This window comes from Aotus nancymaae, unplaced genomic scaffold (assembly GCF_030222135.1).
Source record: "Aotus nancymaae isolate 86718 unplaced genomic scaffold, 86718_ANA_hifiasm-v0.15.2.pri h1tg000017l, whole genome shotgun sequence".
Classification (NCBI taxonomy): domain Eukaryota; kingdom Metazoa; phylum Chordata; class Mammalia; order Primates; family Aotidae; genus Aotus; species Aotus nancymaae.
Genome location: NW_026988429.1, coordinates 6979130 through 6993016, shown reverse-complemented (window position 1 = coordinate 6993016; position 13887 = coordinate 6979130). Strand labels below are relative to the sequence as shown.

General features: G+C 36.5%; 1 protein-coding gene across 7 annotated transcripts in view; it reads right to left on the bottom strand.

The window, feature by feature from the left end:
* Nucleotides 1-10295: 10295 nt before the first annotated feature.
* The window catches only part of CTNNA2 (catenin alpha 2), a 1152426-nt gene continuing 1148834 nt past the window's right edge, over nucleotides 10296-13887 (bottom strand). For all 7 annotated transcript variants that reach the window (XM_021670969.2, XM_021670970.2, XM_021670971.2 and 4 more), the window contains one exon: nucleotides 10296-11481. In XM_021670969.2, coding sequence (XP_021526644.1) covers nucleotides 11194-11481 — 288 coding nt within the window. In that variant the 3' untranslated portion in view covers nucleotides 10296-11193. The remainder of the gene's footprint in view (nucleotides 11482-13887) is intronic.

Genomic DNA, 13887 nt, shown 5'->3' with positions numbered 1-13887 from the left:
CTGGTCCCAATCTTTTTGACACCAGTGACCAGTTTCATGTAAGACAATTTTTCCATGTATAGAATGTTGGGGGGGAATGGTTTCAGGATGATTCAAGCACATTACATTTAATGTGCACTTTATTATTATTAGATACTTACCATAATGTAGAGTCAGTGGGAGTCCTGAGCTTGTTTTCCTGAAACTAGATAGTCCAATCTGGGGATGATGGGAGACAGTGACAGATCATTAGGCATTGGATTCTCACAAGGCGTGTGCAACCTAGATCCCTTGCATGTACGGTTTATAGTAGGGTTCCTGTTCTTGTAAGAATCTAATGCCCCTGCTGATCTGATGGGAGGTGGAACTTATGCAGTAATGCTTACTCACCGCCTACTGTGTGGCCTGGTTCCTAACAGGCGATTGACCAGTACAGGGAGTGGGAAAGCTAAGAGGAAGTGAAGGACTCCTGAATTAAAACAATAACTCTTCTCCCCTCTCCCCTGTCTCTCCAGAATCACTGTTCTACTTTCTGTCTCTAGGAATTTGACTACTCTAGGTACATCATACCATCATAGAGTATTTGTCATTTTGCGATGGACTTACTTCACCTAATATAATTTTCTCAAGGTTTATCCATGCTATAGCATGAGTCAGATTTCTTTCTGTTTTTCCTAACTCTTAGTTTAAGTTCAGGGGTACAAGTGCAGGTTTTTACATATGGTAAACTTATAAAGGTTTGTTGTACAGATTATTTCATCAACCAGGTATTAATCCTAGTACCCATGAGTTATTGTTCCTGATCCTCTCCCTCCTCCTACCCTCTGTCCTCCATGGGTTTCTCTTCCTGCATTAGTTTGCTAAGGATAATGGCCTCCAGCTCCATCCATGTTCCTGTAAAGGAAATGATCTCATTTTTTTTTATGGCTGCACGGTATTCCATGGTATATACATACCACATTTTATTTATCCAGTCTATCATTGATGATCGTTTAGATTGATTCCATGTCTTTGCTATGGTGACTGTATGACTGTATTCCTTTTCAAGACTGAATAATGCATTACATATATGTACCACATTTTGTTTTTCCATTCATCCATCAGCAGTCATTTTGAATGTTTTTACCTTTTAGCAGTTGTAAAGCTGCTATGAATATGCGTTTACGAACATTTCTTTTGAGACTACATTTAATTTTTGTGTGTATTTTCCATAGCAGCTGCACCATTTTACATTCTCACCAACAGTACACAAGGGTACCAGTTTCTTCACATCTTTGCCAACACTCTGTATTTTCTATTTTGCTCTTTTGATTTTTTTGTTTTCTTTTTACGGTAACCATCCCAAAAGATGTGAAGTAGTATCTTATTGTGGTTTTGATTTACATTTCCCTAATGATTAAGGATGTTTAACATCTTTTCATGCTTATTGACCATTTGTGTATTCTCTTTGGAGAAATGTCTATTCAAGTTTTTTACCAATTTATTTTAAATTGAGTTTTTTGTTGTTGTTAAGTTGCAAAAGTCCTTTCTATATTAAGAGGATATTAATTCCTTATCAGACCATATGATTTCCAAATACTTTCTCCCATTTTATGTTTGTCTGTTTGCTTTGTTTCATTCTGTTTTTAGTGACAGGATTTTGGTCTGTCTCCCAGGCTGGAATGCGGTGACATGATCATAGCTCATTGCATCTTCAAACTCCTGGGTTCTAGCAATCCTCCCACCTCAGTCTTCCAAGTAGCTAAGACTACAGGTACCTACCACCATACCTAGCTAGTTTTTAAAACTTTTGTAGAGATGAAGTCTCACTGCATTGCTCAGACTGGTCTCGTACTACTGGCTTCAAGGGATTCTCCTGCTTCAGCCTCCCTAAGTGCTGGGATTACAAGCATGAGCCACTGCACCTATTGCATGGGTTGACTTTTTACTATCTGTTGATAGTGTCCTTTGGTGTACAAAAGTTTTTAATTTTAGTGTTTAATGTGCGTATATATGAGTGTGTGTGTGTAGGTGACTACTGTATATTATACTACATATATTAATTTCTTATCAGATACTTGGACTTGCAAATATTTTCCTTCTTTCCATATGTTGCCTTTCTACTCTGTTGATTATGCCTTTTGATACATAGGTTAACATTTTGACATAATCCAATTTATTTATTTTTGATTCTTGTGATTTTGGTGTCATGTCCAATAAATCATTACCAAATCCAATGTTATAAAGCTTTTGGTTGTTTTCTTTGAAGGGTTTTATAATTTAAGTCTTATATTTAGCTGTTTCTTTCATTTTGACCTTATTCATATAAATGCTGTAAAGGATTATGTATTTTTATACATATAAGTAGCCAGTTTTTCCAGAGCTGTTTGTTGAAAAGATTATTCTTTCTTCATTCAATGCTCTTGGCACCCTTGTCAAAATCATTTGATGATATTTGTGAGGGTTTGTTTCTGGGCTCTCCATTCTACGCAGCCAGTCTCCAAGTCTGTCTTTATGGCAGTACTACACAGTTTTGATTACTGTTGCTTTATAGCGTACCAGTACTATGTTTATCTTTATGCCAGTACTACCTTGTTTTGACTACTGTAGCTTTACATTTTGAAACCATAAAGTGTGAGGCCTTAAACTTATTTTGTTTTAGGATTGCTCTGGCTACTTGGGGTATCCTGAGATTCCTTATGAATTTTAGAATGAATTTTTCTATTTTGGCAAAATATACTGTTGGGATTTTGCCATGGATTCTTCTGGATCTGTAGATCACTTTGGGTAGTATTGAGACCTTAACATTAAATCCTATTTATGTGCTTGGCCTATCTTCTCATTTATTTGTGTTTTCCTAATTTATTTCTGCAACATTTTGAATTTTCAGTGTACAAGTCTTTCACTTCTTTGGTTAAGTTAATTTCTAAGTATTCTTTCTGATGCTACTTTAAATTAAATTGTTTATTGTTAGTATCTAGAAACAATTGACTTTTCTATGTTGATCTTGTATTCTGTAACTTTCCTACATGTATTTATTAGTTCTAACAACTTGTGAAATCTTTAGAGTTTTCTACATGTTAGATTATGTTGTCTGCAAACAGAGTTAATTTTACTTCTTTCTTTTCAATTAGAATTTCTTTTATTTCCTATTTGTTTTGACTAGAACTTCTAATACAGTGTTGGAAAGAAATGGTGAGATTGAACACTCTTGTCTTGTTTCTCATCTCAGATGAAAAGTCTTGTCTTTCACCAGTATCTATCATTTCAGCTATGGGATGTTCATATATGATATTTATTATTTTGAGGTAGTTTCCTTCTATTTATAGCTTGTTCAAGATTTTTTATAAATTATAAGAAGATGTTGAATTTTATCAAATACTTTTTTCATGAATTCAGATCACCATGTGGAGTTTTCTTCTTCATTCTATTAATGTTGTATTTACATTGCTTGAGTTTAAGATGTTGAACCATCCTTGCATTCCAGCAAGAAATTCGACATGGCCATGGTGTGTAATCCTGTTAATGTGCTATTGCATTCTGTTTTCTGGTATTTTACTAAGGATTTTTGAATTAGTACTTATTAAGGATATTAGTCTATAGTTTTCTTATAGTGTCTTTGGCTGGCTTATCAGGGTTGTGATGGTCTAATTGAATTAGTTGTAATTTTCAACTTTTTGGAAACGTTTGAGGAATATTAGAGTTAAGTCTTTATTAAATAAATGATTTGTAGAGTTCTCCAGTGAAGGCTTCTAGGTCTCAGTCTTTTTTGTTGTTGTTGGGAAGTTATTGATTACTGATTCAATCTCCTTACTAGTTATAAGTCTGTTCAGGTTTCTTCATTATTCAGTGTTGTTAGTTTATGAGTTCCTGGCATATATCCATTTCATCTAGGTTTCCAATTCATTGGTATACATTTGTCCATAGTACCTTTATGATTCTTTTTACTTCTATAAAATTGATAGAAATATTCCATTTCATTTATAATTTTAGTGACTTATCTCCCTTTTTTCTTAGTCAGTCTAGCCAGAAGTTGATACATTTTGTTGATATTTTTAAAGAACTAACTTTGAATTTTGTTGATTGTTCTCTATTGCTTTCTATTATATTTATTGTTTATCTCTGGTCTAATTTGTGTTTTCTTCTTCTGTATCAGTCAGGGTTCTCCAGAGAAATAAAACCAATAGAAAGAAAGAAAAAGAGAGAAAAAGAAAGAGGAGAGAAAGAGGGAGGGAGAAAGGGGAGAGAGATGGAGAGAAGAGGTGGGGAGAGAGGGAGGGAGGGAGAGAAAGAAAAGAAAAGAACAAGAAAAAGAAAAGATTTATTATGAAGGATTATGAGCTAAGTCTCGTGATCGGGCATCTGCAAGCTGCAGACCCAGGAGAGCCAGTTGTATAGTTCCAGCCTAAGTTTGTTAAGGCTTGAGAACAAGGGAGTCAATGGTTTAAATCACAGTCTGAGTCTGAAGGCCAAAGAACCAGAAGCACAAACGTCTAAGAGAAGAAAAAATTAAATATATTAGCTCAAGTGAAGAAAGTGAATGTGTTCTTCTGCCTTTTTGTTCTATTTGGTCTCTCAATGAATTGGATGATGTCCACCCAATTTGGTGAGGGCAGTTTTCTTTATTCAGTCTATCAATTCAAAAGCTAATCTAATGTGGAAACACCTTCATAGACATATACAGAAATAATATTTTACTAGCTATCTGGACATTCTTTAGCCATTAAAGTTAACACATAAAATTAACCTTTACATTTTCCATCTGCTAGCTTTGGGTTCAATTTTTTATTGTTTTCTGCCTCTTTGAGATAGAAATTTATATTTTTAATTTGTAAGCATCTGAAGCTACAAGTTTCTCTTTTAGCACTGTTTTTGCTTTATCCCATAGGTTTTAGTATATTTTGCTTTTATTTGCCTTAAGATATTTTCTAATTTTTTGAAATTTTTTTCCTTGACCCATTGTTTAAGAGCGTGTTGCTTAACTTACATGTATTTGTGGATTTTCCTGTGTTCCATTTGCTTTTGATTTCTAGTTTCAATCATTATGATTGGAAAATATAATTTGTATACTTTCAACATTTTAAAATTTATTAGGACTTACTTTGTGAACTGATATATGGTCTAACTTGAAAAATATCACATGTGCACTTGAGAAAACTATGTGTTCTGCTGTTATTGTTGGGTTGTTCTGTATATGTCTGTTGGGTCCAATTGGTCTATAGTGTTGTTCAAGTCCTCTAACTCCTTCAGTCTGGTTGTCCTATCTATTCTTGAACAGTGAAGGTGTAGTACTGAAGTCTTATACTATTATTGCAGAGTTATCTATTTCTTTCTTTAATTGGGTCAGTATTTGCTTCATATATTTACGTTCTCTGGTGCTTGATGCATATGTTTGTTTATAAATTGATACATAGTATATGTATGAGGTGCGGGTGACTTTTGATACATACAATGAATAGTGATGAAATCAGAGTAATCAGCATATCTATCACCTCAAACGCTTATATGTGTTGGGAACAATCAGAATTTCTTCAAACTTTGAAAATAAATAATAAATTATTATTGACCATAGTTTCCCTACAGTGCTGTAAAACACTAGAACTTATTTCTTCTATCTAGTTGTAATTTTGTATCCTTTAACCAATCCCTCCCTATTCTCCTTCCTTCTTACCTATATTTTCTAACCTCTAGTAACCATTATTCTACTCTCAACTTCTGTGAGATCGACTCTTTTAGCTTTTGCATGTGCGTGAGAACAAGTGCATTTATCCTTACTATGATGACATTTTCTTGGTGCAGGAACACTTTTATTATTATATAGTGCCCTTATTTGTCCTTTGTAACAGTTTTGACTTAAAGTCTATTTTGTCTGATATTAATATAGCCACCCCTGTTCCCTTTTGGTTACTATTTTTATGGAATATTTTATAATTTCACTTTTAATCTAATGCAGTTCCTAAGATCCAAAGTGCATCTCTTGTAGACACATATACTTGGACATTTGAAAAAACAGCTACCTGTGCCAATTTTATTGATTGGCTCATGCAAAGGAAGACATTCACTCATCAGCATGGTGTGAAAGCTTATGGCTTTTCAGGCCATTTCTAAACATATGTGTTCTTCCCCTTTCCCACAAGTTCCTGTATACGTAGCTGCTTTTAAATATCTTATTTTCCTTAGGAGTCTTACTTCTGGTTCTTCTTCAGCCTCTATTCTGTTGCCTTCAGGACCCCATAGGTCTGGAGTTCCCCAAAGCTTTAATGTGGTGGTGTGCCTATCACTGCTTTCAATAGCCTCCAACCTGATTTCAAACTGTATCATCATTCCCATCTACTCTCTGAGTTAGGGCAGAAAGAAACTATTCCTTTAGGAAGCCACAAGACAAGGCAGAAGTTCTACTCTTTTTCTTTCATTGTAAGGGAGGAACTCGTGATAAGACAGGAGACAGCCAAAGGTCCCTGGCAAAACCCCTACTTCAAGCCTAAAACAGTCTGAAAGCTGAAAAACTGGACTGCTGGTCCCGGATGACACTCACACTTTCCCAACTGATTCTTTCTGAATAATGCCCACCTGCGCACTGGGAGGTTGGGATGGAGCCTGGCCTTGTCTGTTCCTGTGTAGTGACCTGGGATTCAATCGGTGAAGCAGGAAGCCTGATAGCAGGACTCTATGCTTCCCTGAGAGTTCCTCTTTACTTTTTGCTTTTCATCCAGTACACCCTGCCCTACTCACCCTACAATGCATCTGCGTGTCTAAATTTTCCTGGTCGTGTGACAAAAACCTGTTTTCTTCTGTAACACTAGGAATTGAGTGGCTTCCCTCCTGAACATGCCAGGGAGGGGGTGGGGCACGAGTGAGCAAAAATGACCCCACATTTTCTACCATGTTGAGTGTGGCTTTCTCTCGTATACATTATCTTGGTTGCAGCAAATCTCTGTTTCTAATATTTCCACAAAGCTATTGTGGTTAATATGTTGTTTACTTTGTGTTTCAATGAAGGAACAAGGACCTGGAACTTCCTAGTCCACCATCTTTCTGCTATTACTACACTACTCTAGTATATTTTTATTAACATTTTTCTGTAGTTAATTCTTGCCCTCTCATTACCTCTATCTAAATGATGCCACAATCTTTAAGGGTAAGCATTGCTGTTTTTAATTGGGTTAATATGTGATGACATAGCATAAAAATCAAATCACTTATGACCTATGACCAGCACATTTAGGAATTACGATTTATTTATTCAAATGACAATATTTTGCTATGGTTATTTAGCTTAGGGTTTCTGCTATACATATTATATCTTTATGCCTCAAGTGTCTAAAAGGTGTCCTACACATAACTAATGTCCCAAAATTGATGACCATGATGATGGCATTTGTGTAACCTGTTTCCCATGGGCTCAGACTACAGCCAGTTGCTTACAGAGTTGACTTTTAAGAATCAAGTTGATCTCATATTTTTCCAATACTTAATGGAAAAAAAAAAACGTAAATCTTCTGTACATATCTTATGATTTCCTGGATACTTTGGGTCCTTGGAAGAATATAACAATTTTGTCTTCCAAAACATCAATCTTAGAACAGTAGGCAAAGGAAACAGATTTATTTCGTTTCTTCCTATCAGGAGAATCCATCTTGCTGCAGCCAAAAATGCTGCTTCTTTAGAAAATACCTCCAAGTAACCCCATTTGCTTAGGATTCTATGCCCCTCAAATATACCATTCTAGCCCATCTTAATATAGCACTTTTTAATTATTCCTATTTTCTTATTCTTTAATCTCCCTGAAGAAAGTATTACTGTAAGTCCTTCTGACATTTCTATCGTATTTCAGCCCTCACCTCCCCACACATTATCAATTTTATCATATGAAGGCCTTCTCTGTCGGCGTCACTATCCCACTTAAAAACCTCACCTTTTGGCCGGGCGCGGTGGCTTAAGCCTGTAATCCCAGCACTTTGGGAGGCCGAGGCGGGTGGATCACGAGGTCAAGAGATCGAGACCATCCTGGTCAACATGGTGAAACCCCGTCTCTACTAATACAAAAAAATTAGCTGGGCATGGTGGCGCGTGCCTGTAATCCCAGCTACTCAGGAGGCTGAGGCAGGAGAATTGCCTGAACCCAGGAGGCGGAGGTTGTGGTGAACTGAGATCGTGCCATTGCACTCCAGCCTGGGTAACAAGAGCAAAACTCCGTCTCAAAAAAAAAAAAAAAAAAAAACCTCACCTTTCCTATTGGGTAGTGATCACCCTCCTTTTTGACCTCTATAGTTAAATTTCAAACAACACCTCCACATTTATACCCTTAAGCCCCTTAATAAATTCTGTGTTCCCTCTGATCACACTTGTCTTCACATATTAAAGTAAGCTGTTCTTCCTTGAATGTCCCTCTTGCCAAATTTGCTCCTTTAAAATTTTCATTCATTCAGAATGTATTTCTTTACTCGTTTCCAAGTCCTGTCTCTTCCATTCTTCTTACCTAACTACTTTAGTCTTCAGTGGATTTGACTTCACTAGCACCACACAGTAGTTATTTCTCTACCATATTCATTTGGTACTTTGAGTGTTATTTCTTGGCACATTTTTTTGGTCTATGTAATATGTTCCCAATTAGACTATTTTTCTTGAGGACTAGAAATTTACCAACTTCTTTATTGCTTTAATACTTTCAGCTAAGTGTCTACATTTTGTTATCTTTCTGAATCGTTAGTTTTCCTTGATCTCAAAAGCAATGACAGAAAGGACAGCGATGATGCTTACTCAGTAAGCACTGAAATCAACACACACACACATAAATATTGTTCATAAGCATGCACTGAAACATTCAACATTTTATAGGTCAAAGTCAGGGGCATTCTTTATATGTTCCTCTGATACCTACTGGCTATTTTTTCAGGATTTACCAAGAAACATTTGAATTTTAATAGAGGAGCCACCACAAAAGTTGTACACTGAATTTCAACACTAATCGTCAGATAACAGATAACCATCCTGCTCCATTAATTTGCATAAACATCCAGAGGGTGCCACATATTTTGAAATTCAAAAGTTTCTTGGCTTCTCTAAAAAATACTTTATTTGACCCAATAAAAATGTATGAATGCAGAAAGTCAATTATGCTAAATTATATTTCCTTTGGGGGCTTCTAAATGGCAGTGTGTTGACTCTTTCTATAGGATCATCATCGCTAGGTGGGTGTACTTTTCTTCCTGTCTTTAATCCCTTAATATTTCTATTTCCCTAGATCCTGTGGAGAAGGGGTCTAAAGCAATCTCTCCTTTTCTAAAGCATCTGTTAGGGAGGAAAAAAAACAGAATGAGTGGTTCTTGTCAGGAAAAGCTTCTCAAAAGGGTATTTTTATTGCTGTTTGGAGAAACTCAGATTCCTTAGATCAAAAATATGCTGCCAAGAACACTCTCTTTGTTCTTCAGGTCAGTGGGCAAAAATGGCACGCTGGTTTCTTATTATGTCATGCTTATGTGCTAATAGGAAAAGTCGCCCATATGTTTAACCAATGGTGTGCCCAGCCTAGAACCTGGCTCAGTTAAGGCCTTCCCTAAATATTTGTGTCAGTGGCACCCTCCGAATGTTTATGCAAATTATAGAGCAGGCTGGTTATCTATGATCTGATGATTAGTGCTGAAAATCAGGGTACTGCTTTTGTGGTGGCTCCTCTATTAAAACACTCTCAGTCTTGGTAGTGTTTTTTTAGTAGTGGTCAGCAGTGGTTTGAGCCGAAACATTTCTACATCAGATTTTAGATTAAGCTTTTACTCCTTCCACAACTCCCTTATAGCCCCTTCCCTTTGGGATTTTGCACATCGGCTTAGGTGCTCATGACTCCCAATGTGTTATCACTTTGCTAAGAAACATGCACATTTACCAGAAATCTTTTGGAGACATATAGTAATGTGATAATGTGTAGGAATCATTCCAATGAGAGGAGTTTGAGGAATTCAGGTGACAATAGAGGGCTTTTTCCCACTTCTCAATCCATATTTGAAATACCATAGCCACTTTTTAATAATGGGACAGAGGTCCTGTTTTACTAACTAACTTAAAGGAAAAAAGGCTAAAATGAAAAAAATATTTTGAAATTTAATTGGCTTTTCCATTAAAAAGACTGTCAGTCATTTTAAGTGCAGTATGAAACTTAATGAAAACAAATGGAAAAACAAACCACAAAATAAATATGTGAACTCTAAAAATGACAGATATTCGGATATCATCTATCCCTTATCATCTCTAAAAACAAAATACATTTTTAATGAATTTTCAGGATGATGCTCTAATCTTTATTAAGTACATATTTAAAAAAAGAAAACATACTTGCGATGTCAAGATTAAATGTGTTTATTTTGAGTTAGTGAATACAATGGCATATTAGATACCAGCACTCCAAGCTACACCTATGTATTTGCCTCTAACCTTCACATGTTGTCAGTTTCCATCCCTCTAATATTCCACCACTGGGCCTTCTATGTCTAACAAAATCATAGTTCAAATTTAAAAAAAATGAAAGCAACATTGGTCACCGTATTGTGCTTCCAGTGCCCCCAGAAGGATCTTAATTCTCTCAAAGAGATGTTTATTGTTTTCAGTAAAGGGGAAAAAAATAACATGATCACTAGTAATGGCACAACTAGAAGAGAAAACAGAATGCAGATTAAAAGAAGCATTTTAGGCTGGACTAGTTAATTTCCCCTCAGTTAAAAATCGACATAGTATCACGGATATGACTTCATGGTTAAATTGTTCAATTCGTGGGCCACACACTTAAGCGTATTGGCTAGTACATTTTTGCACTGAAACAGAAGCAATACAAGTTTTATGTTCTACCATTACACTTCCAGATTTTTCACTTATGAATATACCTGCCAACCTAATGATTCTTGCATGCATTAGTGTTTGCTTTTGTAGAGTTAAGTTTATTTTCCCCATCCCGCCCGCTCCCATAAATGTTGCACCAATGCGAACTCTTTGCCCAATTTTATGAGAATGTTGCAAAGGACAGCTCTGTGCCACCTCAGTACAGGAATCTCCTGTCTCCTTCCCAGACTACAGATGGATCAGTAGTATTGATCTCATCTCATCTTACATGCAAACAGACACTGTTCCCTTAATTTCCCCATGCCAGAGGCATACAAGCTGGCAGGTATGCATACAAAAATGGAATTAAAAAGAAAAAGAAAGAAAGAAAAGAAAGAAAAAGCTTTCTTGTTAAAGCCTATCGTCCTAGAAGGAATCCATTGCTTTGAATTCACTTAAAGCCTGTACAGGCGAAATGTGTTTCTTCTGAGAACCTCGTCGAACTCGTGTCTGGAATTCTTCAGGCTTTTCTCTCTTCACAAGGGGCTTCTTCTCTGGAGCCTTCATCTTCCAAGACACAACAGGTGAGTTGACAGCTGCTGTCCCATAGACCTTCTGGTATTTGGTTGAGGCCACATAGGATGCTTTCACCGTGAGGACAACAGCATTCATCAGGTTTTTAGCTGCCTGGATAAGTGATGTGGCACTGTCCAGCTAGAGTGGGAAAAGAATAAGATACATGTGGGTTAACTGAGGACCCAAATTCACAAGACGGTGATGTACTTTCGCAGTTAAAACAATGTTTTCCTTGTGCAAATAAACAGTATTGCTGAAAAGGAGCAAATTATCACATATTAAGGTTTCTAAGATCTCAATACAGCTAATGGCAAAGCCCTCATCTTATCAGGTAAGAATTCCAAGGTAACAAAAGTTTTCCAAAGTGGAACATCTCATATATTACATTAGGCTAATTAATTAGCAATGGTGACAATTACTCAAATATTGGACAAGCATTTGGCAGATATTGAAGAATAAAAAGTTAGAAGGGGTTACATCGCAATTTTATGGCCCGACCAATTGACAGATAGCCTATCTGTCTATGTATAGGCTATTTCTACCTCTTGAGCTCAGGGTTGGTGAGGATACAATCAGTTAAGCAGAAGCACAATCCATGCGTGCTCTTGCGTCTACGAGGTGTTGAGCTTGGAGTATCCATTTAACTATTAACAGGTCCTGAAAATATCTTCTATATAAATATCAATGCTTATGTCAGGATCTGCGAGAGCACTCAGTGAGACCCTCCCATTCATGTGTTAATGACATAGTGACTACTTACTATGTGCCAAATACTATGCTAAGAAATTTGTGTTTTCCCATTTAGCTTTCCTAACAACTCTATGATGTAGGCATTATCGTCATCCCCTTTTACAATGAGAGAGGGCTGGTATGTACAAAGATCCCGTAACTTGCACAGGTTTTAGTCTTTAAAGATACCACTCATCTATACTGCCACCCTGTTGGAAAGGATAGCTTTAAAAAAATGCCATGACAAGCCACAATTTGAGAACAGATTTAGAGGCCCATCACCAGACTTTCAGGCCGTGAATTTTCTGGGTTACCTTTTTTTCTGTTTTTAACTAGTGTGATGCATACTGTATAGTAGATCATTCAATATCTGCCTCAACTTCCTTTTTGTTTCACTGCCTGAACTATAGATGCTAGAGTTACATCTCAAGTTTATAGCCCAGCCACTGGAAGTATCTATTTATCTATACACTATTTCTATATCCTGAGCTCAGGATTGGTGAGGCTCAAAACTGCATTTCATAGACTCTCCTTCAGCCAGTATTCTACCTGTGACCTAGTGAAAGAGAATAATTAACAGCTGGACTGCAAATCTTATTCCAGCCTCAGGGACGTTTGAGCATATTCTGATCTTTCAACAAACTTCTCGTAACATCAACTAACAAAATATATCAATTACAGTTAACTGAAGGAAGCAAAGATGTTCCTAAGTATGCCGTTCCCAGTAGGTAGCCTGTAATTCATGGACTATAGCTGCATTAAGCCTTCTGGGGGATAGGTGACTAAAAAAGTGTTTAAACTGAAAGATGGTAAGTCTTGTGGTTCTCCTATTGATGTGACTGGCATTCACTTTAGCTTTGTGCCATTTCTTATTAACAAAATATGTCCCATGAAGTATTGGGGTTATCAGAAGTTGCATCTAACACCACTGTGATACAGTGCCTTTGGCTGCTCTTTGTTCCATATCCCTTATTAAAGCTAAATAAATGTTGTGCTGTGTTTTAAAAAGTATGTCAATCAAATGAGCTCAATTTTTCCATCACCAAAAAAGCTCGTAGTCTGACCATTGGGGAAAACAATGGAAGATGTTTTACATAATTGCTTTGTGAATTAACTCAAGCAAATGGATGGAGTAACCCACTTACTTTATCACTTCTATTATGCCATACAAAACGCACATATACCAAAATAATTGCTTAAACCCATACTGTTTATACAGGCTAAATTTTTAAAGCTAGCTAAGGAAAAGCAAACTCTAGGTTATTCATGTTAACAGGAGAGAAGCAAGCAGGAATTAGTGCAGCGGTTCTCAAAGTCTAGTCCCTGATGTGCAATAGCATCAGCATTACCCAGGAACCTGTTAGAAATCGCATTTATCATGCCCAATCCGAATCTTAATCAAAACCTTGCAATTTTTAGCTAGCCATCCCAGGGGGTTCTGATACTTGCCAAAGTTTGAGAACCACTAGATTAATGAAACCTAAGGACTGTCTTGATGGTTTATTTTATCCATTGATTTCAGGACTTCCGTCACATACAAGTTTGATAATATCATAGCCAGTTATCTCATTGAATTTTACTTTTTTGTCTTTCCCATCTTCCCCCCAGGTAGAAGTGTGAATAATGAAGGACAGAGATGAGACAGCAAAATGTTGGGACAATCAGGAGCAGATCAGTCATGGTTTCTTTAGCAACTAAACACCTAACATCTTTGGCCAATTGATAGTTCTCTAAGTCAGTCAGGTTTCAAAAATGAGTAATACTAATTCATAAAATTAGTTAATTCTATTGTATGCTATGAGTAAATAAAGGGTA